Source organism: Mugil cephalus, chromosome 6 (assembly GCF_022458985.1).
Source record: "Mugil cephalus isolate CIBA_MC_2020 chromosome 6, CIBA_Mcephalus_1.1, whole genome shotgun sequence".
Classification (NCBI taxonomy): domain Eukaryota; kingdom Metazoa; phylum Chordata; class Actinopteri; order Mugiliformes; family Mugilidae; genus Mugil; species Mugil cephalus.
In genome coordinates, this window is record NC_061775.1 from 18,470,214 (window position 1) to 18,495,196 (window position 24,983).

Genomic DNA, 24,983 nt, shown 5'->3' on the forward strand with positions numbered 1-24,983 from the left:
AGCAGTGTGTAAACCAAGCACCATTTTTTTCTGCGTTGAAAGTTGGCTTGGCAAAAGGATGCACGCAACAAAATCTCAAAAAGCTTGAAAGGCATTTTTCGGAAAGTAGTTCATAAGATGCGTCAGAATGGTAACACAGATGCTTTGTGTGGTTGCACATTTGGAAATACTGAGGACTCACAAGCCGACATGTGTTTGTTGGTGCTTCTCCGTTGGAGATACATGTGTGTCTTTGTGTGATCGGGCCTTTAACCGTCTGTACATGTGCATGGGTGTATTTTGAACGTTTCTGCGGACACGTTGACAGGCCACAAAGCTCTGTGCAGGGAAAAAAAAAAAAAAAAAGCTAAGCTGATCAATTCCGCAGATAGAGAGGCCACCTTGGGAGTTTTAATAAAACTGCACAACAACTCAGAGTGAAGTAGAGCGGATGAACAAGAGAGGAGGCGGAGGTGGAGAGGATGACGAGGAGCTCGGAGGGGAGGTAAAGGAGAAGAAACGTACGAGGGAGCAGCCAGAGAGAAAGAGCGCCACTGTCTCCCCTCCTCTCCTCTCTGCTCTGCTCTGTTGATCCCTGTCATCCTTTTTGATGGCATTAGATTCATTAACAATTAGAAGAGGAATGGAGAGAGAAAGAGGGAGAAAAGAAACAAGGCATGGAGGGGGGAGTTAATAACGGCGATACAGAGGCTCCATTGAGTGGTGTAGATGGAGTGATTTTTAATAAGGCCTGTGCTTCGGAGCCCGAGGCCTCAGGCTGTCGTTAACGCCAGACTCTGGCTTCTCTTAATGGAGTATTGTTAGTCCTCCTTCTCTAAAGTTGGCTTCAAACAGGCCCAAACTATAGCCGGGCACATGTGAGCCACAAGCAGGAACACAGCGGGGAAGCTGGAGCATTTTGTAAGCTAGTTACCAAGACTGTGACAAGCTGGGCCTAAATTCACGCTGAATGCCGGGGACTGTCAGATCCTCCTTTGATTGGATGTGCTCAGTTACTGGAGTGTGCTTCTTCCTGTTTAGATAATCAAGGTCTTAAAGCTGAACACAGAAGTGACTCATGACAACTGTGGTGAAAGCCTCTCGTCATCGAAAGCTCCGCGGCGGATTTCTCTCCACACATGCAACGCAGGCAACCGAAGCATGTTCGCGTCAGGCGGCGTTAGCTAACCTCGGAGTGACTGCATCATCTTTCGCTGCTCCGTTGTTAGGTCTGCCAGCAGGAGGCCACCTCTCTGCTGGCCCGTTTAAAATCTCGTTAGCGGCTAATTAAAAGGCCCTCCTAACTTTTTTCTTTTTTTTTTTTTGTGCACTGCCTTAATCGAGCTAATTAACCGCAAGCTTAATCTTCTAAGAACGTCACTCCGGCGGCCAACCGAGACCCCGGTTTCCCCCCCACGGGCCCAACCCAGGATTGTCGGCGGCCCTCCCTCAAGGCTGAGAGACCCTGATGCAGGCACGGATAGGTAGGTCACCCCCCGTCCCTCCTCCCTGCCGCGCTCCAACTCTGCCACCTTCTATCCTTCAAACTCTTTCCAAGAAACAGGTTGAAAAAGAAAGACAGTTCAGCTAAATGTAGATGTGACATCATCGATCGCGCTCCCTGTCGGTGGGAGAGCACCTTTAAGGGCTGTATTGAGCGTCGGTAATTTGGATTTGCATAATGGCCCGGGCTGCATTTGTTAAAACAAAAGAGTTGTATGGGCAGAAATCCGCACTTTATGGCGGTTAAGAGATTATTACAGCTGAGTCAGAGTGACTCACACACGCTGCGGCAACTTGGATAAGGGATATTTGCACAGTGGAAAATATTATCACGGCGGATCTGGCTCAGGTGCCAATGACATGGCTCAGCCAGCACTCGCATAACCGAAAACACAAGTGACTTCATTCAATAAACTAACTCCCTGTTACTACATTGTACCACAGGAGCCTGGCAGGTCTACTCCCGACATATGCCTTAAGAAAACCAGAAGGAATCTGAGAAAGACTTCAGCACTAATATGCATTATGCAATGACCATAATTACACATTATAACATAACTAGTAAAACTTTACAAGGGGCCTCGGGGAAACAGCACGAAACACCATCTTTAATTACCAGCATCACAGAACATACGCAAGAAAAAGCTTTTGCTCGACACGACTTTTATACTAATTTGGAAGTTAATGTAAAAAAAACACAACATGACTCTTATACCATACTATGACTAAGACTTACCCGGATGACTGTGTGCTGTTGGTGACCACCTTGAGGCTTGCAGCGTTGCGAATGAGCTTATCCAGTGTGGCCACGATCTGGGTGAATTTGGGCCGAAGGTTCCTCTCTTTCACCCAGCAGTCCAACATGAGCTGGTGTAAGGCTGTGGGGCAGTCCATGGGAGGGGGCAGTCGATAGTCCTGCTCCACAGCGTTTATCACCTGAGGAAGGACGGCAGAGGAATAACGATCACTCCTGATCACGAATATGGTGTGGAGGGCGGGTGGACGACAGGGGGAGGAGGACAGAGGCTTTAAGTCGTATAAAAAAAATAATGGGTCCAGAGTGGGCGGTAGTTGTGGGTGGATATGATATACTATACACTGATCATGCATAACATTATGACCAGTTTCCTAATATTGTCTAGGTCTCCTTTGTGCCTCCAAAACAGTTTGTGATTCATCAGAGAATGGACTTGGACCTTCTGATGGTGTCTTGCGGTGTCAAGATGGTCAATGCTATATACTTCTCAGTGGTTTTAATGCTGTGGCTGATCGGCGTATATCACTATCACGCAAAAATAAAAAAATTATCCACTTACATCTTGATTGCTCATGTCCCAGTACGGCCGCTCGCCATACGACATCACTTCCCACATGACGATGCCGTAGCTCCACACATCACTGGCCGAGGTGAACTTCCTGTAAGCAATCGCTTCAGGAGCCGTCCAGCGAATGGGGATCTTCCCTCCCTGTGGATATGCGAATGAGTAGGTGAGCATGAAATACTGGAGGGATGGAGCACGAACACAGAGCCACACACATACAAGAGGGGGAGAGAGAGGGTGAGAAAAACAGTCTGAGGGAAACGTCGATGCAGAACACACGGGTGCATGCTGCAGAATCCACACACCGCGTGCACACGAGGTTAGTCGCACATTTACGGAAAAATGGTATGTGTACGAACAAGTGAGAGTATAAGAACATTTTACGTGCTGCACGCACACTTTTTTACATCAATGTACCACCATAATTTAAGAGTACTTTTGTGTAACCTGGAGACAAAATGACAGTGTAAAGACCAATCAACACCTCTGCTTCTTGGCACCAGACTTCCTGATGCTTCCTTAGTGCTCTGGGTGTTTTTTGCATTGGATGCAGGATCTCCAAATTGGAAATAAATTTTTTTTTAACAGGTCTTTTTAAAATGATGCTTAAATTCTTAATTTTTCACATAAAACCATACAAGAACAAAACCAAAATAGATAATTTACGTTAGGGGCTAAACGTAGTGTGATTCATTGATGTTAAAATGTTGCATGCAGCACCTTCAAACACAAACATGGGTATGTAAACACATGTGCGGTACCGCACACACAGACTCACCAGTGAACTGGTGTACGTGGGATCTGAAGGGTCATCTTCGAGGAAACGAGATAGGCCGAAGTCCGACACCTTACACACCAGATTACTGTTAACCAAGATGTTACGGGCAGCCAAGTCTCTGTGAACGTAGTTCATGTCTGACAGGTACTTCATGCCCGCTGCGATGCCGCGCAGCATGCCAACCAGCTGGATCACGGTGAACTGCCCGTCATTGAGCTGCCGAAGGGAGAGAAAGAGAATGATAAGGACGTATTGGATTGCAGATCAAGGTTGCATGTTCAAAAAATATACAATATCTTTGACTCTTATTTAATTTTCTTTCTTTTTTTTTGCTACCTGTCTTTGTGTTTCTTTGCACATGGCATCTTGCCCACGTCCTTCATATCACACTGTAGCGTCTTTCTCTTTTCTACCAGCTCATCCTCCTCCGTTTCTCCCTTCTCTACATCTCCTTGTATATTACTCTCCTTTCTGTGGCAGACAATGTCTGATCTGGCTTGGAGGCAGAGACTCATTGGAGACTGAACTCTTTTTTAAATGTCACCCACTGCCTGAATACAGCATTTGTCAGATGCCCACTGTGACTCTGCAGCTGAGCGTAAGAAGAGCATTTTAAGCCTCTAAAGAAAAGTGAGATAACTAAAAAGAAAGATCAAGGAGGTTTTATTGAACTTATCTTCTGGGTAGCGTTGCATGATTGACTAAATCACAAATACTAACTAATATTAGCTAATCAGTGTGTGATGTGTTTGTGTTTTTCTTTCCCCCCTCACCCTTAGAAAAGAATCCAGTGCCCCGTTCTCCATGAACTCCGTCACAATCATCACTGGCCGACTCTTGGTGACCACGCCTTCCAGACGGATAATGTTGGGGTGGTCGAACTGGCCCATGATGGAAGCCTCAGACAGGAAGTCTCGCCTCTGGCGGTCAGTGTAGCCCACCTTGAGAGTCTTGATGGCTACGATGATCTCCCGGCGGCCAGGCAGCTTGAGGCGACCGCGGCACACCTCCCCAAACTCTCCTGTGAGAGTCCAGGTGATATAGCCAGAAAAAAACAGGAAGAAAGGAGATGGGAGGACAGAGAGAGAGAGAGAGAGAAAGAGGGAGGGAAGAGAGGCACAATGGAAGAGTGAAGGAGAGTGGGGGAAAAGACGGGAGAGGGACAGTTAACTGGTTAGAACCAAGGAGCCAGGGAAGGGCAGCATGAGGGGTAGGACAAGGGAACTGCAAGAAAAGCCAGGACTTTCTGCCAATCTCAATGGGTGATGGTGGGAAGGGAGCATACAGTGAATCTGGACTGTTAAGCTACAGATTAAATGAAATTTTGTGAGTGAGGTGCATGGTGGTGGAGCGTGAACAAATGTAGGAGTGAAACGATCAAATGCTTAAATGAAATTGGGTAAAGCAGGGCAAGAGGATGAGTGAAGCTGAAGGGGGAGGGGTGGGGGGGCGCAGGAAGGTTGGGAGGGGGTGGGGGGTGGGTGCTAAGCTTCAGAAGAGCTTGAGAAGTGGATAGAGGAAGAGGAGACGGGTGGAGAAAGAAGCTTGGGGGTTTTGGGAGTCGTGGATGTTTTACGTTTAGAGTCTACACCAAGCGTGTGCAAGGATGAAAAAAAGAAAAATTAGCCAATGAGAGTGACGTGTGGCAACGTGGATGCAAAGGGTGACGGTGTGGGGGGGGAGGTCAGGTGAGAAGGGGCGAGGGGATGGAGGAATGGATGGATTGAGGAAGGGGGAGAGGAGAGTAAGGGGACAGGGAAGACAGGGGTTGAGGGTTTGTCACTTTAAAGGTGAATGCCGGGAAGCGACGGGTTTCAAGTAGTAGCCTCAGCAGGAGAAGAGCTGTCGTAGTAGTAGTAGTAGCAGTAGTAATGGTAGTAGCAGAAGCAGTAGTAGGGGTTTCCCATCTCTGCCATTGTAACGTCCTCCATTTTGGCTCAGATACATTATGATAACAAATTCACATGGAACAGCCCTGCAGCTTTTAAGCAAACAAATTACTTTCAAATGTATCAGGCACATTAAATATTTCACTGTCTGCGACAACATTTTGGGGAGGGTTTCTAAAATAAGGAAGAAGGGAATGCAACCACATAAGTGGGGGAGGTGTAAGTACGAGGAAGAGGTGTCACATGGTGATAGCGATCCATAAAACGCCCTCTTTTTGATTAAGAGGTTCAAGGGATACTAAAACTCAAGGGGGGGAAGCCAATCCTGGACGAGAAACAAATTACACCCCATCAAGACGGATTGAATTTTTTTCGGGGGCTGCAGTAGATAAAGTTGTTAAATCGCTTTGTATAACTCAAGGTTAACAGGTTAACAGTTTGTTTGACTACATCCTTCGAAGCAAAAATGAGAGTAGGCCCAAAGTAGAGCTGAAATTTAAAACCTTGAAAAGAAAATCCAGTCTGTATGGGGCCGTTGTTTTGCATTGTCCGAAATCTGGTTTGTTCTGAATCAGTTTCCGCACTGCACTGCTCTGCTCTCGTTCCAGGATTGGGCTCCATTTATTTTCTTTCAGGACACGGGTGAAATGATAATCCACCATACAAAAGGCATTACAGCTACTCTAAATGGCATGGTAAACATAAGGGTGCTAGGACTGTGAGTCACGCTAACTGAAAGAGGACACAACTATTAACGCTTTAAACACAGGAGAGTGCTGGAGACTGACAAAAAAATAATAGTGTTCCTAAGAGGTGACAAGTGTGGTAGGGGAGGGAGCAAGAAGAGGGCTAGCGATGAATTGAGTGAAAGTACCGCTTGGTGTGAAGTCCTCTAATGGTATGGCCTGGAGGTGACTAGCAGTCTTCCCCCTGTAGCTCAGGAGCTTTGGTGGGTTACCTGCGCCAATGACCTCCTCGATCTTCACGCAGGACACGTCGATCTCCTTGGCAAACTCGCGCACTGCCTCATTGGGGTCCTCATAGGTGAAGGGGTCAATGTAGACCTTCATTCCCGGCGTTACTATTGGGGATTCAGTGGCAAGAACAGGAAAGTGAATCTATGCTGCCTAGCAAAATCTGAAGATTAGATATAGTGTGAAAACATTTTTTTTTTTTACCAAAGGAGTATCAAAGTATGTAGTATACACCGATCAGACATAACATTATGACCACCACTCTCTTGTGCCTTGAAAACAGTTGCATGAGGACGTTGTTAGTGGGGATCTTTCGGTCCTATAGGTTAAGGGGAGGGGCCTCATTGGACTTGTTCTAGTGCATCCCACAAATACATGATCAGTCTGTGATCTCGAGAATTTGGAAGCCAACAACTTGTTCTGTTTTTCATGTTTTTGAGTTGTTTCTGAACCATTTTTGTGTGTCAGGCTGCATCCTCCTGGAGATGGCTGCTGCCATCTAGGAGTGTCATTGCTATGGGGTGGGTGTTCCTGGTGTGGTCTAGATGTGTGAGATGGATCTAGATGGGTGGTCACAAGATGGTCAGTGTTATTTACTTCTCCTGTCAGTGGCTTTAATGTTGTGGCTGATCAGTGTATATCAAAGTAATAAATTACTTTACTGTTACTAGTGGGTCAGTCCATTCCATGTTATGGGAGCTATTCTTCAGTGGCCACTGTTGCCCATGTTATTCTTACATTAAAATACAGGATTATTGCTGTTGGAATGTGGAGCAAAAGAAAAAAAAAATCTTAGCAAAGAGACTTACTGTACTGCTGCAGTTTCTCTGTGTACTCCGACTCTGAACCATTTCTCTGCTTTCTGTCGAGAAAAATGACAACACAAACTAAGACTCGTGGAATCCACACAGCCGGGGCACAAGTACGAGAAAGGAACAAAAGCACAAGGACAAAAATAGATCCTTAATGGTTGTAGCATGAGATGTTGTCACAGTACGACGCGGCTTGCGAAGATGTTTAGTCTTGTTTTTTTTTCTTCTTTTTTTTTGAACTGCGACTAAAAGATACACTGACAAAGATTGTATCAGTGTCTACTGGTAAAATGATTCATACTTGTGACGGAGATATCATACCATTGTCTGAAGCTGGAAGAGAATGCCACTCCCGGTACCTTCAAAGTGAGTAGCCGAGACAAAAGCAGTAAGCTCAGCTGTCTCGCCTTTCTGCCCGACAGACATCAAACTGCTCATTTCAATTCAGTATGAATCTTATTATTTTCCTCGTGGAATCTTGGTCTCTCGCCGTCATTCATTCCTTCTTTTTTTTCTTTTTTTTTAACAATTTATCAAATCTATTTTTTGTCTTTCGCCTGTCTTTCTTAGTTTCTCCGTCTTCACCTTTGGGCATGCGGTCCTGTGCTATAGTTGGGGCAGGTGTGGGAGGCACAGATAGGGGACTGGTTGTTGAAATTACATGTTAATGTGCTGCCTTTGTTGTCTAACCAGCAACCAGGGCATAAATACCCGATGGTGATTTGCATCTTATTTCAAATTCTAATTTTGTTCTGGTATATGCCGAAGCTTTGCGTTTTGTATTATCGCTATTTTTCTCCTTCTTCTGTGGCAGTCGGAGCGGTGGCTAAGCCAAGACCCTGAGAGAGACACAGTGTAGCGGTGTGAAAATAGAAGAGAGCAAAGAGGCAGGAGGGAGACAGCGAGGAGGGGAAGGGGGGCGGGGGGGATCCAGGGAGATTATTATTCAGTCTAGCGTGACCGATGCCCACGCTTGTCAGACGCTGCCTGAACTGGCTTGTGGAGGGGACTCAGTGGGCGCCAGTCAACAGTGGGTGCCAACCTTTTACACGTATATACACGTACTCTGCATTTACTGCTTGTCAAATGGGCGCTATAAGGATAAACGAGTGTGGTTAGACCCAACTGATGCGGTGTCTGACTTTTTGAAAGGTATGAGCAGCCCCTCACGTCTTCGTAGTCGATTGCGCTGAGCAGACAGGGGCACATCTGGGCTCTTTGTGTTCGGGCAACCACACAGTTGATTGTGAGTGCTGGGCCATGAGGGCAGGCCTATCAGGCCCAACAGCTGCTCCACCATGCTGTGTCCAGTGTGCAAAATAGCATTTTGGCCAAAGCTGTTTACTATTCACAGATTCAGAAGGCTAATCTAGCATTCAGAGGCCTCACAGGTGGTGCGGCAATCCACAGAGACTCTACTAGGGTGGTTTGGAGGACGGGCAAACAAAGTTGACATTTGAAGCCGTCTCCTTTTTTTTTTTCCTTGACTCGAAGGAAAAAGCATTTCGCACAAACGTTTCGGTAAGTCCCTGCTGTTTGAACATATTGTATAGAAGTCCTTTTGCCTGTGCTGTTATCTACGGAGCTATGGTCTGACCTGAGGCAGACGATAGCGATGACCACAAGTGCGATGATGAAGACCAAAGTGGCGGTGGCTGATCCAACGATGAGTGGCAGCTGCTCCTGCCATGACTTTGGAGGGTCAGCTATAGTGGTCAAAGAAAGACAGCGATTACAATAGGGAACTTCCTACATTAATCACAATGGGACGGTAAATTGTTACCTCTACAATATTTTCAAAATAGACATATAGGTAAAAGTAGGTAACATACTTTGGAGGTTGGTACTGAAGTCAGCCGGGTTGCTGTAACGGCCGTAACCAGCCACCGTTCTGGCGCGGACCTGTACCACGTAAGGCGTACCGGCCTTGAGACCTTCGATGCGGGCGTTGCTGCGCTGGGCAGTCATGGTATGGGCGATGGCCTCCCCCTGATCCTGCACACACAGGAAGAGCGAGTCAGCCTACCAGTCTAACCATGAAGGCAGATTATAAAATAAACATATGCAGATGGGAAAGAGAAACAGACAGAAACACAATGCAGCCTGGTGTGTTAATCTGACGGGAGAAGATATACAATGGGTGCTTTTGTTATTTCCCCTGAGGCAAATCCAGTCAAACCTCTCCGGGCCTTTACAAAATACAGAAAGTTTCTAATGCATGGATTGAGCTAGGAAGGGAAGAAGGGACGGAGGGATGGAGAGAGGAAAATAAGTAGAGGAAGATGATCACATAAGAATGGAAATGACTTGGCTCACAGCAACCATGTGTTTATCAGCGGAAGCATTGTTTCCCACTTTTGCAGAAACACAGATGACACAGAGACCATGCTAGTCCGAAATTGGATTGAATTAGAGGCGTTCACTAACATTGACGCTTACCTTCTCATGGTACTTAATCTCATAATCCAGAATGATTCCGTTGGGTTTGTCCGGAGGCAGCCAGGACAGACTCATGGTGCTCGCTGTGGCCGCCATCAGGTGAACTGTGGGCACTGCAGACGGGGCTGCGCAGGGCAAAACAAATAAAGGAAAGTCCGCTTTATTTATCGTTTTCTGTGTTGTGTCTTTTGAAGTTCTGTGCCCTTTGTGTGTCCCCAGAAGCTCAAATACAAAGTCTGAGGCTGTGAGCTTTGTGAAAAGCTTTGCCCAGTAGTTAGTATGCAGAACCATTCCTCACTAATGCTCAAATTCTCCCTCCCACAGTCCCAGGAGGAGAAGGAGAAGGGATGTCTAATTCTCCTGTGACAAGAGCAAAACTGATGGAAGCCTCTCGTACATGCAGTTTTCTGCGTCACACACCAGCTGTAGGCAAGCCAAAGAACAAGTGTCCACACAGGGATGTGGACTTTTCACACACTGAACTGCTTGCTCAACTATCATCTGCGGTTAAGTTTTGAGCATCCGTGTACTATACACATAGGAAAACGTGCACGCAATATACAGACTACATGCTTCATATAATATACACGAAAATATACATGCGTACATTGGTTAATGGGCACACAATCACAGTGTGTAACACACTGGCACTCCACCCACTTGAACGTTCCACACTTTGTTCAAATGTGCCTATTAACAGCCAAGTGTTGTCTGCCTCGCTGTCTCTCCTTCCTCTTTGTTTTTTTTTTATAACGTTCAGGCTTGTTCTGTATCTCTGACTCACTCCCTTCTCTCAGTCTGCTGCTTTTGTTTCATAACCCAGTATCTCCAGTGATACCTCATTTTCAAAAATAAAGTTTTCTCGCTTCTTCCTATACTCAAATCACCTTTTTTTTTTTTTTTTTCGCATTTCACCTTTCACAGTCTTGAACTCTTCAAGTTTTATTTTTTATTTTTTCACCACTACAGAGCCCGAGCCCCTCTCTCAGTCTTGAGGGCCGGTTGTTTCAGGGCTCGTTTGTTAGTCGTCCAACTGCTGTAAGTCAGATGTTTGGATGTGCCATTTTTCCAAACAGAAAAAGGAAAGCGGAAGATGAAGGCCAGTCGTTCACATGAGGAGACATGTTTAAATGTGAGAATGCGCATATTTTTAGACCCTGACAGTTTTGCATTTGCACATTAAAGGTGTTCAAAATAGTTGAGTTAATGAAAGAGAAGTAAAAAAAAAGAGAAGTACGGTATCTACAGTCGCTCTGATTATGGGACAAATAACAGATCATCACTTTCGTAATATTAGTTGATAATATTAGATTTCCAGCACTGGTCTGCGAATGAAATTCCACGTGATTTTCCGATATGCAGTCTGTGACTGAACTGAACATAATTCCTACTTCAGTGTCTTTGCCTTCCTCCACACCCAGCTCTAACGGTTTTTGTTAAAAGCTCTTACATCCTCAGTTTAAAGTCCTCTGATACCCCTCCCTTGCATTTCCGCTCTCCTCGTGCTGCCTGTATGTGTGACCGGACAACTTTCAGGTTCTGCCTCTTTCTTTGGTGCTTAAATCTCCCTTTCCATGAATCTCTCCATTCGCCTTCCATTTCTTTTTTTTTTTACCCCCAGAAAACAATACTTCCTAGGCAGATCCCCTGGTTACTCCAGCCAAGGGATTAGGGGCCCTCCCCCTGGAGAAGACGTTGGAGTAACCATGGAGGTGGCCCCTGGGGCTTTTCACCGGCCCTGTATTTATTTTGAGTCTTAAAAGGTGAATGCACATGCAGGGATGGTCTTGGGACTACACAGACGGATAATCTGATCACAGTTGATGCTCTCTTGCCCCACCCTTTCTCCGCACCCAACTGACCTCAGGCACCCAAGGGTGGACAGTGGTCCCTGTCAGCATAGTAGCAGGCCCCCATAAAACAATGAGGCACTCACAAGGGGCCCTGTGGGGCCTTTGGGTCCTAGACCCACAAAGAGGAGGCATTTCATCTTTTGGTAGTAGGCACACAAGGCCACAGAGAGAAGAGAGCGATGATGGGGGAGGACCAACGGATAATCCTTGGAGAAGCCTGCCGAATGAGCAAATTTAACATAGCGGCTAAACACATCCAAGGGCCCTGGGAGATCCACAGTAAAGAGACCAGCCCACGGGAACAAAAAGGAAGAGTAAGCTCAGCAGCATGTGGAAATGTATTGGGGTCATTTAAGGTACACTGAGCCCCACAGAAAATACCAAATGCCACAAGTAACTCGCAAATGTGATGTAGTCATATTCTAGCACTATGTTTCATGAACCATGGGGGTTATTTTAGCATTTTAAATAAGGAACACATGCACCTATCAATACCACCTTCTTATACAGTATGAGCTGGGTTTCAATATTTGATAAACTATCTCAGCAGTGATTGCTACATTGGCCTAGTTACTGCTGCTGCAAGATGGAGGAGCGGTGGGTTGAAACCAGTGGGCAGCTAAAATGCTGAAGGTTCAACACTTTGAATACACACTGCCTCGCTATTGCTATTTGCAGCAGTGTTAGCGCAGAGTATCTGTGGGCGTGTGGAAAAAGGTCCCTTTTCCAGGCTCATTCAGAAGAATATCTTCCTTCTCAGTCCCTGTTCAAAGCAAGAACATGTAACACACTCCTACATGCGCACCAGAAATTGATCTCTACTTCTTATGCACGGATCGTATTCTCTGACATTCTTTGGTATCTTTGCCTTTAAAAGTTCGCATTGCCCACAAGTTCCAATATTGATCTTAGGCTACTTTGGTAGACAGGAGGCTGCAGCTGTACCCACCGGCCTGATTTGTGGTAATGTTCACTGCAGAGAACTGAGGCGTGTAGGGGCTCTTGTTGGAAACGCCGTTGACCGCCTGGATCTCGAAGCTGTACTGCGTGTGGGCTTGCAGGTTACGGACGGCCACGCGGCGCTGCGTCAGGCCCAGGTGGCGCGGCGAGATGTCGACATTGTCGTCACACCGCGAGCACATGCCCCGCTCGGGGAGGCACTTCTTGCAGATGACGTTGTAGAAGGTGTCGTCGCGGCCACCCATGTCACGGGGCTCACTCCATTCCAGCACGAGCGACGTTTCGTTCACAATGGAGATGACGCTGCGCGGGGCTGATGGAACGGCTGCAAGAGGGGAGGTGAAGTGTGAATGCAATGAGGGAAATAGTTCTGGAAGTAAAGTGAATTTAATCTCCATGCAAAGCAGGAGTGGAAAGAAAAAAAAAAGTTGGTCCTGGTGACAGCGCAAAGAAATCCTGACAATAGACAAAGTTTACATATCACTATACGCCCATACATTCATTATTCAGTAGCTGTTATCGACCCAATTCATGAAACAAGAATGTTACCTGTGTAGCAGTATTAGCACATTATAGAACAGTTTTTCTTCCCCAAACCAGGAGACGATATCAGCGGCAAAAAAAAAATAAAGGAGTTCAAATTTGAATTGCATGCTTATTTCCACTGTGCGCCTGTGTGTGTAAAGTGCTGGGGGGAATGAGCAAGACAAGCTATTGGCAGAGCCTTGGCAATTCTTATCCAATTACCGGAGCCTTATCTCTCACTGCGCCGTGGGAGAATCAGCCTGCCACCCCAGCAACAGAAAAAAAAAAAAAAAAAGGATCTCGTTCTCTCTTCACTCACTGAATGAATTTGCTTCTACTCTCGTGAGCATATTTGCGCCTAACGAAGGCTCTGCCGCTAGAAAAAGTGCTGCGCGTTCTGCAAGCGCAGGGGCTGCAAGCAGCAGCGAGAACACGCGGGCTTCGTGGACTAGACAGGAAGGGGAGAGGTTGCATGATAAAGTTTTGGATAACTATGGGAAAGCAAGCAGACTTGTTTGCCATCCGTGTGGCGCGGTGGGAACGTTGTCCTGAGACCTTTTTTTTTTTTTTTTTATCAGCCACTGAGCGCACACTTCAAAGAGGGAAGAGAACATTTACAACACAATCAAGAATTTGGTTTTATGGCCACCGACACATGCTGCTGGAATAAACATCCAGATGCAGCTGCGGGTTTAACAGTTAAACACATTATCGTTATGACTTTTTATAAACAAGCTGACAGTGTGTCGTTAAGAAGTTTCCACTTACTCGTGCAGGGGGAATCGGGGGAATCTGTGTCCGAGCGGTAATAACCGTTCCGACAGGAGCAAACACTGGCTGCTCCGGAGGTGGCACGGCTGTTGGCAGGGCAGGGCAAGCAGAAGGTGTCCCCTTGTTTGGACTTGAAGTTGCCAGGGATGCAAGCTGATAGCAAAAAAAAAAAAAGATGGAAAGAGTTATGACTTTATCATACAGTCTTAATTCTTATTCTTAATTTTACTGGCTAATGCTCATATTCAGAAAATCTGACTGCGACTTATTTGGTTTGTTAAACACGTGTATTTTATGTGTGCATGGTTGTTTTGTGTCCCCTCAACCCCACATGTCCTCCATTTCCTTGCATATGTTGAGTGCACCTTCAGCAAACAGCTGTGGGTAAAAGGAGGCTTTCAGCCGCATGTGTATGTTAAAACCACTGTTAACACGTGGAGACTGCCAATGTAGACTACGTGTACCACTCTCACAGGCGAAACACTGTCTGCTTTCACCTAAATGGAGCCTCTTATGAAATACACACAAACACACACACACACAGGGAATCGAAACGGCACACACAGCGCGTGCCAATGTGTAAACATGAATCGGTGGAGAACTAAGAAAAGCAAAGATCTAGTTCATCATCAATAAACCAGGTCTTACTAACTCGAGACAAGTTGATCAGATTACAACACTGCTAGCCTTTGAAAATGCCACGTTCCCCTTTATTGCAGCTGTTTGCAGGTTTATAACTCAGACGATAAGGTACCGACGTGCAGGGGAACGGCAACAGAGCGCTTCGCCATGCTCCATATCTTTCATAAACTGTCTTGTTAAAAGATGAATGAGTTTGCCGTGGTGCTTAATAAAAAAGACACGGGCAGGTAAAGACAGGCAAAGTTTACAAGGGCCAGTTGATTAGCTGACCCATTTGTGCATTAGCTCGTCAAAGTCAAGGACGCGCCGCGCCGTCTGTACCTCTGCATAACAATCACCACCATTCTGTGTCGGGTTTACGCTCAGCCGTCGAAAAACAACCCAGGCTGGAGGTCAGATCTACAGCAGACCACTTACTGCCCCCGCTGTGTTCTCGTTATTCAAAGTTCAATATTAGCACACAGTTGCCACCAGTTGGCTGCACCGTGCACATTAGCCCTGAGTGTATTTGTTCTTCCGCCATTAATCAGCGTTATCCACACCGCCGGCTAACAGGAAGCAGTGTTTGATAAACAGATAAGAAATAACCTCGACTTTTACCAGGTAGTAGAACGATGTCTTCGATTTGTTATCGCAACCCATTCAAGTTCATTTAAGTTCAACCAGCACGAGGTAAATTAGAACATTCTCAGCTCACATTGGATGGGGGATATTTAGTTTTCAAACTTGTTAGCCTGACCAAAGAAGGAGCACTCCCATTAAAAGAGGCTATTTTTTTTTTCCAGGGGAAGGTTAGAAAGTGCTGATCAATCACTTCCAGTAAGTAAAGGGGTCATCCTCCTCCTTTCATCCATTTCTTCCTTGAAGGAACCATTAAAGAATGAGGAAGAAAAAGAGACAAGGGGGGTAGAGCGAAAAGAGGCGGAGGAGGTGGAGGCATAGAAAATGCTAATCCTGTCAGAGCAAAACCCCCACCAACCCGCTCCCCTGTGTCGTGCCCTCTCACGCAGAACATAGAGCTTAAGGAACTGATTAGAATGTATGCTGGAATTGGAAAGTGTGAGGCATGAAAAAAAGTAAAGAATACCCGGTGTTTAAAAAAAAAAAAAAAAAAAAAAAAAGTGCAGCAAACGAGTGGTAAGGGGGGAAAAAAATCGATTAATATTAATGATGACATCCCTACTGTAACTCTGGTGGCTTATTAATGAGAGCAACGGCCTTCGGATTGGGAAGGAACCGGAGAAGAAAAGCGATAGGGAGCGCTTGAGGATACCGCACGTTGGAACGAGAACAGAAAGGCAGAGAAGGGAGGAGTGTGGAGGAGAATGGTGGAAGAGGAGGGAAAAGGAGAGGGAACCAGAGAGAGAGGCGATGTGAGAAAAGAAAAGGGGGAGATTTATCCCTTGTGGTTTTCAGTGATTAGAGAACGTTTTATCAGGGTCCAGTCACCAGGGTTTTAACCTTGAGCTGCCAGGAACAAACAAATGAGTTTTTAACCACATACACCTTTGCCGTAGATTTACTATGCGCTCTTTCCCGCACATACACATGCTCTCCTTCTAAAGGTGAGCGCACGTTCAGTATATTCCGGGTCTGCCAGAAGCTGCTACTATAAAATATCCGCCCACTCTCTTCCTGATCACCAGTACGGATGTTGAAGAAAAGGTCTTCTCAACCCCATCTCTCTTTGCTCTGAGAAGAAAAATGAGCTTCCTGAGCCGGAGCATGCGAGGGCGACACACAAACCGCTCACCAACTGCCAACATGCACCCTCCAACCCACCCCGCTGATCAATAACCCTGCCAAGCTCCCGTCTCTTTCTCTCTCATTTCGCTGTCTCCATTTGACCTACACACCCTAAGCCTAATTTTACGCCCCCATACCCTTCAACACACACGCGCGCGTTTTTCATTTATGCTCCATTCTCCTGCTGTCACCTGCACGCCATTTCAGCCGAGCCCTTTGCCGTTTACATTCACCTTCCTCTCAACCCCTGTGAACCTGTCGTGTTTTCCATCAGACCCCGAAAACCATCAACCTTCCAGTTTTCAGAAACACTCCGCCTGTCCTGTATTTTCCTTTACTTAGCAAGCAGCTGCAAAGCAAAACTGGAGGTCAGCGGAGTGAACTGTGTTATCTTGTGTGTATTATTTTACCGTGTAATCACCGGGTTATTTTGTCAAAGGAAACAACAAGGCAAGGGGATGACTTATAATAACACGGAGGACAATCTAGACCCAATCTTTTCAACAATCGCAGTGTGTCCACAACAGTCAAATGTCCCTCTGCAAGATTTTGACTACTTCCTACACACTAATAGTAATTTACTCTGCATATAAGCATCAAATAGTGTAATACCTAAAATGCCAATTAAAAATTTCTCACAATTATAATGTGACATACTCTAGATTAATAATATAAGTAAAGGATATTCCCTCAAACCCATGACTGTCTAGACGGCAGTACTCTGGCATGGAATACAAAGCACATGTTTAATGAAGGACTGCACCTTGTGTACACCTTTGAAGAATGTCTCACTTCTTAATCCGCCACCACAAACAATGAGAAATGAAATCCCAGGCTGACTTAAAGCTTTTGTTGTGAAAACACTCACCTTGACATTGGGTTTCCTTCATTGCTGGTTCAAAACCAGCCGAGCAGGTGCAGGCTCCAACAGGAACCATCCACTCCCCATCTCCATTGCAGTAAAGTTTCAGTGGCACTGACACCTCCAGGGCATTGGGGACACAAGTTCCCGGTGCAATTACCAGGGACGTGGCCTCGGCCCCAGTCGCTGTTTCGGGGAAAACTGCAAAGTTGGCGATCGTGGTGGAGCACTTCTTGTAAAACACCCTCACTGAGATGAGCGACATGCAAGCACCAAGGTCCTGGAAGGCCAGGTAGAACCCAGCTTTGGACAGTGGTCCAAAACTTCTGACTTTTGTGTTTACTCGTCCAGACTCGAGCATGGAGAAGCTCTCGTCCGGGGCGATGGTGTCCACCTTCACGTAAGGGTTCTCCATCCAGAAAGGGCTGGTGGCTGTGGCTGAGTCCGAGTCGGACTCGTAGTAGAAGAGGTTGAAGGTCTCTTTGCAGGAGCCTGGTATGTTGGGAATACTGTTGCAGTCTCGAACCGTGAATTTCATTTCCACATACACTCGCAGCACGTCTTTTCGTGGGATGAAGTCACTACGTAGCCAGTTATTCTGGTTGAGCTCACGCACGTTGCAGACTTGATACGTCCGGATTGGGTTCATGGCATCGTCGTAACCACTCACTTCCTCCCACTGAAAAGAAAGCAGATAAGGAACCATATTAGGGACAAATTAGAGGCAGTACATGTTTGTTGGTATCTTTGGAAACTTGACATGCGCATAGACATTCTGTGTGATTTATGCAATTCCCCAGGCTGTGTCCGCCCTGCAGCATCGAGATTTGAAGAGCTACTCATCACGTTCCATAAACTGTAAAGAATAAAATGGACCTTAAAAGAAAGAAGCTAAAGAAAAGTGGGATTTTTCTGGCCGTGCTTTCCCTTCCGTTCCTGTGCTTTTGCCACAACGTGCCTTTCATCTCTGATTAGTGTAGCGAAAAGCCAGGGACAAGGACTGCAAATTCATCACAATTACAGCAACCTGTCACCTCCTCACCACAGAGCCACCACGGCATGTTTACCTCATATCTGTTTGGAAGTAGCAGCCACATTGCTTCACAACCAATTACGCTTCAATTATGGCGCAATGACTGCAACGTCCTCTAATAAAGGCAGGGAAAAGGCGGCAGTTAACCTTCATGCCTTTCTGTTTTCACACTCCTCCACATATTTCAATGCTACTACAGTACCCAGGGGGTGAATTACTCAGGATAAAATAGGATTAAATTCTCTAAACTTTGATTACCAGCTTCATTAAATAAGCGCAAGCAAACTAGACTGTAAAAGCTTTGCTGTGAGTCACTGTAATCGGATGTATTTTTCAATCTCGAATGAGGACACCACGATTAAATCAGTGCACTTCAAACAGCAATTCCTGTGTGTATATATCTCTGCGGGTGTGCATGCTGAGGGCTCCGCTCATCCTTTTCTTTTCCATCAGACAAACATCTGAGTGCGTGTACTTTTTAGCATGGCCAATATGTGGCAAGTGTATTTGAATAGCATCTTTCGAATGCAATAGCAGTGTTTTGCATAAGGTATTGCAATGCACTGAAGTATTTAAAGGGCACTAGGGAGAAAGTAAAACACAGACAAAGGAATAAAAGTGCACTTTTAGCTGCTTAAACTTTGTATAAAGGACTCAGCCACTGTTAACTTCACATGGCTGTTGGACTTGATACCTACATCCATAAAATTGATCTTCTGACCTTTCGATTACGGGGTGGTCTTTCTAATCACTCACCCGCCATCTATTCTAATATACTCAAGTCTTAAAGGCCAATACATATCTATAACAAATTGAATATCCATGTTTACACTTGGGACCAAAGTTTTCCTCAGAACATTTAACTTTCTTAAACGTCCGGTAAGCAGCCACCTATTTGTTTTCCCGAGCCAGTTGTTTCCATGCGAGCTCGGAGCATCTTAATTAAGGCTCTGATATGGATGTGGTGGAGACAGGGCTATTCATCCAGGGCCCTGGAGGCCACGAGGCAGAGAGAGGGAGAACGGGTGTAGATGGACTGTGTTATTAAAATGATAGGCCCACAAGAGCGATAGAGAGAAGGAGGAGGTAGCAACGCGAGGGAATCGATAATCACCAGGCAGGTCAATGGGATGACTAAAAGCATGAAGTGTCAATGGGTATTTAGTTCGGTGTAATAAATCACCCCCTACAGATGAGCAATGCCGCCGAGTGTTTGCGGGCGTGCGCCTATGACGTTGTGTGTGTTTGTTGAGACGCGCTTGTGCGAGCCTGCCTGTCTGTTGCTGTTTGAGGGCGCGTATGTGTAGGTGTGCGCATTTAGAGACAGGTCACCCACTAGCACCCCCCAACCCCCCAACCCCCCTACCCCCCGCACCCCTCCCGAGACATGCACCAGTGGGCAAACACTGAGCGCCTGCTTACCAAGCCTGAATGAATTAAGTAGGTCGTCAGAAAAAGGGTCAAGTTTCTGAGCATCGATTTCCGACAAGATGAATCGTTATGCAAGCTTGTCGATCCCACCACTCTGTTTTCTTTGTGTCTTCAGAAATCAGAACTTCAAATTTCTTGCTTCCAGGCGACAATGAACCATGCGTTTGTCAAACATTATCGCCCTTCTCTAATGACTAAAACGTGTTTCGCAATATTTTGGCAAAACTGTGGAACTCTTTGGAACAAAGAGTCAAAAAATCTTCCAGACATGTTTCATGGATTATTGACACCTTATCCTTCTTCAAATTAATGGTGAACATTAACTGTGGTAAATCTTGATGGAATCTTAAACGAAATATCATTTTATAGTTTTAGGGATCAGCCTTAAATAAACTCAGTTGGTTTGATGCTAGTGTGAATAGCCACGCCAAGGCTAAGTTTAAGGACAATTTGGGTTGTTTCTTGCATGTTTTAACATGCTCACCATTAAGCAGACACAAAACATAGTTTTACCTCTACCCTATATTGTTCCCAGTGTATGGTGCATGGAAGGCCCCTGTGGGTGTCATTCCAGGTTTGAGGAGAGGCTTGCTACAAGGTGGAATTCCCCCCCCTCATCTGCCACCTGGTTTGGAACATAAATGATAACTTTTTTGTTCATTTTTTTTTTTTTTTTTTTCGGACGAATACACACACATTACAAAATCCCCCACCCCCCAAAAAAACAAAACACGAATGCGCTTTGAGATAGGCGTCGACTCGCATTCCTAGACACAGACACGTATCACCCATCGCAACTTGTGATACACAGATACCTGCAGACTGTGAAACTTTTGAGCGTGCACACCACGGTGCAGACGCAGGGGTGAGAGTAAACGCTTAAAGGACACATGTGAACAGGAGAGACTAGAAATGTAATATACAATGATCAGGCATAACATTATGACCATTATGTCCTAATATCGTGAAGGTCTCCCTTGCGCCTCTAAAACTGCTTTGACTCATCAGAGAATGGACGTGGACCTTCTGAGGGTGTCCTGTGGTGTCTGGCAGCAGGATGTTGTTAGTGGGGGGGCGTTTAGGTCCTGTGGGGGCTCTGTGGACCAGGCTTTTTCCAGTACATCCTGCATACACTTTATCAGCTTGGGATCTAGTGAATTCGGGGGCCAGGTCAGCACCTTGTGCTGCGTCGTGTTTCTTGACTTGTTCTTAAAACGTCCGACTTAAATGCACATCTTCTGCGTAGCTTTCTATCTTTATCTGTATGTGTTGAGCAACGCTGAAACAGAGATGCTGTGACTCAGAATTGGCTGGACTGGATCCCTGGGAGAATGCATGTAGTCTGTTTGTAAGTGGATATACCTCTTAAATTTATTTATTTATTTTCAAGGAATTGATTTTTTTTTTTCTCTTATACACTGTCTCCCTCTCGCTGTGTGGACATTTCTCTGGATTTTACTTAATCTCAGTCTCGCTGCTCTCCCCCACCCTCCGGGAGACGTTCACAGCATTTTTGCATTGTTTGTTCTCTCGGCACACTGTATCGGTTACTCTTAAACACTTGCGCCACCCATAACAACAACGGGCGCCGGCGTTCCCGTTGCGAGACTGCAGAAGAATACAAATCAACATGTATACAATACAGCGCGCGTGAAGACAGGGACAAAACAACTGGGATTGATTTTTTTTTTTTTTGTGTGTGTGTGTGTGTGAGTCCGTACAAGAAAATAAAAGGAATGAAAACACAAAGGGTGGATGGGTAACTCAGGGAGGACAAGCAACGTCTGTGGTACATTGTGCTGCAAAATAATAAAAAAAAAAAGAAGGACGGGCTGGGGAGAGATTCATCTCAATTCTTTTGGCTGGTAATGTGGGAAATCTGGAGTGCGAAAGGCTTGTGACTGTATGCACATGTCCTGAAAAGGAGCATCTGTTGCAGGTTTGGTCGTAAAAGAGACAGAGAGGCGTTCTTTTCGGATCACGCCTGCCCGCTACTGGCAGGGGCATCACAACCTTGCAGCTTAATCCCAGTGCTGTGGGGTTGTGTTGTTCTTCTGATTGTTTACGGCTGAGGTGGCTACATAGTGTCTTGCCTAGTGACTAGGGAGAAGTAAAGGCGAGGAGAATTAGGAGGAGGGTGGTTGACTTTGAACAGCTGGGGAGGAATCTTCCTGAAAGCGGATTGGGGTAAAGATAAATTTTTTTTTTTTTTTAAAAGACGGGGGCCCACCTTTCAAAACACAAGGGCCAAGTCAAGGGACCACACAAAGGCGAGGGGAGGAGTGCTGGTGGTCTTTGAAGTATAGCTGAGGACGGGTCAAGACTCTTTCTGCTCCTCTTTTAGCCCATTGTCGAGACCACATGGGAAAGCAAGATGACGCTGTCACTGGCACTTTGTTTGAAGGAGATTTGGGTGCCCGCATGTGCTCTGGGTCAACGCCAAGAAATATTTCAGCGTCTAAAAGGTTGCCTAATGAGAAAACTGACTCCTTTCACATGTTTTAAGTGCACGGAGGAAGAAACATGGGCGGGTCGGTGAAACTGATTTGCAGCGGATCCCTTTACTCGCTCTCTCTTGTGACGAACTCTAAAAAAACTCCCATTGAGATATATTCTGATGGAAGCATATGGGCAAATGCAGTACTCCATAAATGACTTAAGACTGACACTTCTTTCTTTATCTTTATAATCTGCGTATCCACCAATAAAATCATAAAAGAAAAAAACTCCTTGTCATAAACAGACACATGTACACAGACAACTCCTCATAAACTCACCCCGGTCTCTGGGTGTGCAGTCCAAGCTAATTCTGTTGTGGCCCACTTTGTGTCCATCAACGTCTCTGTAAATGGAAGCAGAAAGAAAACAAGGTCAGACAAAGAGGAACAGATACGGGAGATCAATAGAACCTTCAGAAGTTTTACGACAAAGACATAAAATGATCAGAGGTTTTGCCCAAAGCTGAATATTCAATTCAATTAGACAAAGAAGCACTGTGTGAGCGTGAGTGTGTGTGTGTGTGCGACACAAAGACAGGAGGCAGTCCGCGCATGAAACAGATATCTAGGTGGTTGCTCGGCGAGGTATTGTGTGACATTTTATTGCGGCTCCTCGTCGGGCCAATTAGTCTCAATTAGATGCTTGCTTTAAACAAGAGAAAGGAAACAAGAGCAAGTCTCACCGAGAAATTGCTCCGCTTCCCACAGGGCACCGTGACACACATTTGATAACGCAAACACACGGACACACACACAGACACACACACACACAGCGAGTAACATGCTGTAAAACTCCACAAGATATATAGCCCCTGAGAAGGCTTGAATGGAGAGAGGGGGGTAATAAAGTTAGGCGTCACAAAAGAGGAGCACTCGAACGGAACACAGGTCAGTACACTTGAGTTGGATACGCTTTGTGTCAATACTTGAACACGCACAAGTTTAGCTCACTCTTAAAACTATCTCCTGGCGCACACGCGAAGGGAGGAACACACAAACACAAAATGGTGGACGGGGATCCCTTTCCCTTTCTACTCCCTGCTTCCCACTCCCGTGTTTCTACTGGCAAAGACGGCGCGTTCGTGAGCGCGGGGGGGGGGGGGCGCCATAAACGTCGAGCCTTTTACTGCCGGGCCGCTCAAGGCGCAATATGCAGCCACCATTATTATTATCTCAGCCACGGTGCTGTTCTACAAGACAGTAAAAAGAAATGATGAAGCGGTGTGGCCAGAAAGTGAGATTGCGCTGTCTCACTGAAAGAAGCGTCGCATTTTTTCCCCCTCGGTTGTAAGGGATGAACCTGAAGACGTCTCACTGCCCGCTTTACCGCTTCGCCGCCATCTCTAGGTTTTCCCTTGTCTTTCGTCTTTGTAGAATTTTCTCCTTGCTAATAAGAAAGCTGGATGCAAAGTAATGGAGAATAACGGGGGGATTTCAGTATCCCTTCTCCAAATGCCTGCTGTTCATCGCCGCTGCTGCTGCTGCATTCAGGAGCACCAGCAGTGACAAACTCAAACAACCCCCGAGCACCCTTGTGAATTATTTCTAACTCTTTGGAGACGGCACGCTCTTAAAGCTGGGAATTCCCACCGCACTGCACACTTTTGAGTGACGACGTCCCCGACGTGCGTACATGTATACACGACTGTTGTACCGGTGATAAGGCATTACTTCCGAGGGAGTCAAAGGGAGACGTCTTCCCACGTGAAAAACAAAACGCACTCAATCACATTTCGGATGTAACTTTGTCTCGTCCCCCCTCAAGCAAAATAGCGTGAAAGCTTCACCGTGATCCAGTTTAGGCAGCGACAACTGTCTGTTTGGGAGTGGCTCTGGGAACCCAGGTGAATACGCAGCGGCACATTAAAATCCAGCCTTTGTCCCTCTTTCGCCGGTCAATCTCAGTCCAGCATTCTCCCTGCGATAGTGTTAATGCTTTAAAATAAATAACCAATGCAATCTGCTCTCCCGGGAGCTCTCTTTGTAACCAGACGCAGCCTTGTTCGAGCAAAGAAAACACATTTTCTTTAAAAAAGGAAAAACAACGTTTTTGTCTCGGAAACTGTGTCAGTGAGTTTTTGCTGCAGGACTTCCCTGACTCATACCGTGACAGAGTGTGATTTGGGGCTTGTTACTGACAGCTAAGCAGGCAGGTAAGCCGGCGAGGTGGAAATGATAGATCTCCGCTGCCTGCTATTTATTATTACAACTGGGCCTTGTGTAAGGCGCGCCGGCTTGTCATTAGAGCTGACCTTGCTTAAAATGACAACCCGGCGAAACACAATGACGGACGGGGGAGGGAAATCGAGGGGGAGGCAGAGATCAGATGGAAACGTCGAGAACTGCGGAGCAGAAAGAGAGATATGCAAAGCGTGCATGCGTGCATGTGCGCGCGCACACACACACACCTTTGCAGCCTGACTCAGTGGTTTGGGCAGTGGATCATTCGGGAGTCCGTGTGCATCAGTCACACCTCCTTTCTCACTGCGTCTGCATTGTTAGAGCTGGCCGGGACTGTGTTTGTGCGTGTGTATGATTGTGTGTCTCTCTGTGTCAGAGGGCAACTGTGCAAAGCCCTGCGATGCACACAAAGTAGCGCACCGATCCTGAGTCAATGGGCTAGAGCAAAAGCGCTGGGTGACCCCGACCTAACCCGGCCACTCATTATTTGTCAGCGTGTTTGAGCTTGGTGTGTGTGTGTGTGTGTGTCGCTGTGTACGTGTGTGGGGTCTGTTAGCCTCATTCGTGCGTTTACAGACGTTAGACATCACTTGTTGTGTGAGTGTATGTAAATGTACAGGATGTATGCAAATGTAAGAGTTACCTGCCTTTCTTAGCAGACTTGTGCTACAGAGATCACAACGAAGAACTAGAAAGAGGCAGAGTTAAAAACAGATAAAAGGTTTTTCTTTCTTTTATCCGCAAACAACCTCTGAAAGCTTCTAAGACCGTGCTGGCAGTTTGCC

The 24,983-nt window shown here is 46.1% G+C and overlaps 1 protein-coding gene across 9 annotated transcripts in view; it reads right to left on the reverse strand.

Annotated features, from left to right (window-relative positions):
• Positions 1-24,983, reverse strand: part of LOC125008962 (ephrin type-B receptor 3-like) — a 57,404-nt gene that overhangs the window by 7,385 nt on the left and 25,036 nt on the right. For 2 of the 9 annotated variants that reach the window (XM_047586390.1, XM_047586382.1), the window contains exons 2-14: positions 22,297-22,361; positions 17,062-17,734; positions 13,803-13,958; positions 12,499-12,834; positions 9,697-9,821; positions 9,090-9,252; positions 8,855-8,963; positions 7,255-7,307; positions 6,346-6,564; positions 4,356-4,603; positions 3,583-3,798; positions 2,799-2,984; positions 2,219-2,418 (exon numbers count right to left, since the gene is read on the reverse strand). In XM_047586390.1, coding sequence (XP_047442346.1) covers positions 2,219-2,418; positions 2,799-2,984; positions 3,583-3,798; positions 4,356-4,603; positions 6,346-6,564; positions 7,255-7,307; positions 8,855-8,963; positions 9,090-9,252; positions 9,697-9,821; positions 12,499-12,834; positions 13,803-13,958; positions 17,062-17,734; positions 22,297-22,361 — 2,749 coding nt within the window. The remainder of the gene's footprint in view (positions 1-2,218; positions 2,419-2,798; positions 2,985-3,582; positions 3,799-4,355; positions 4,604-6,345; positions 6,565-7,254; positions 7,308-8,854; positions 8,964-9,089; positions 9,253-9,696; positions 9,822-12,498; positions 12,835-13,802; positions 13,959-17,061; positions 17,735-22,296; positions 22,362-24,983) is intronic. The other 7 variants (XM_047586391.1, XM_047586388.1, XM_047586383.1 and 4 more) reach the window with 6 other exon arrangements.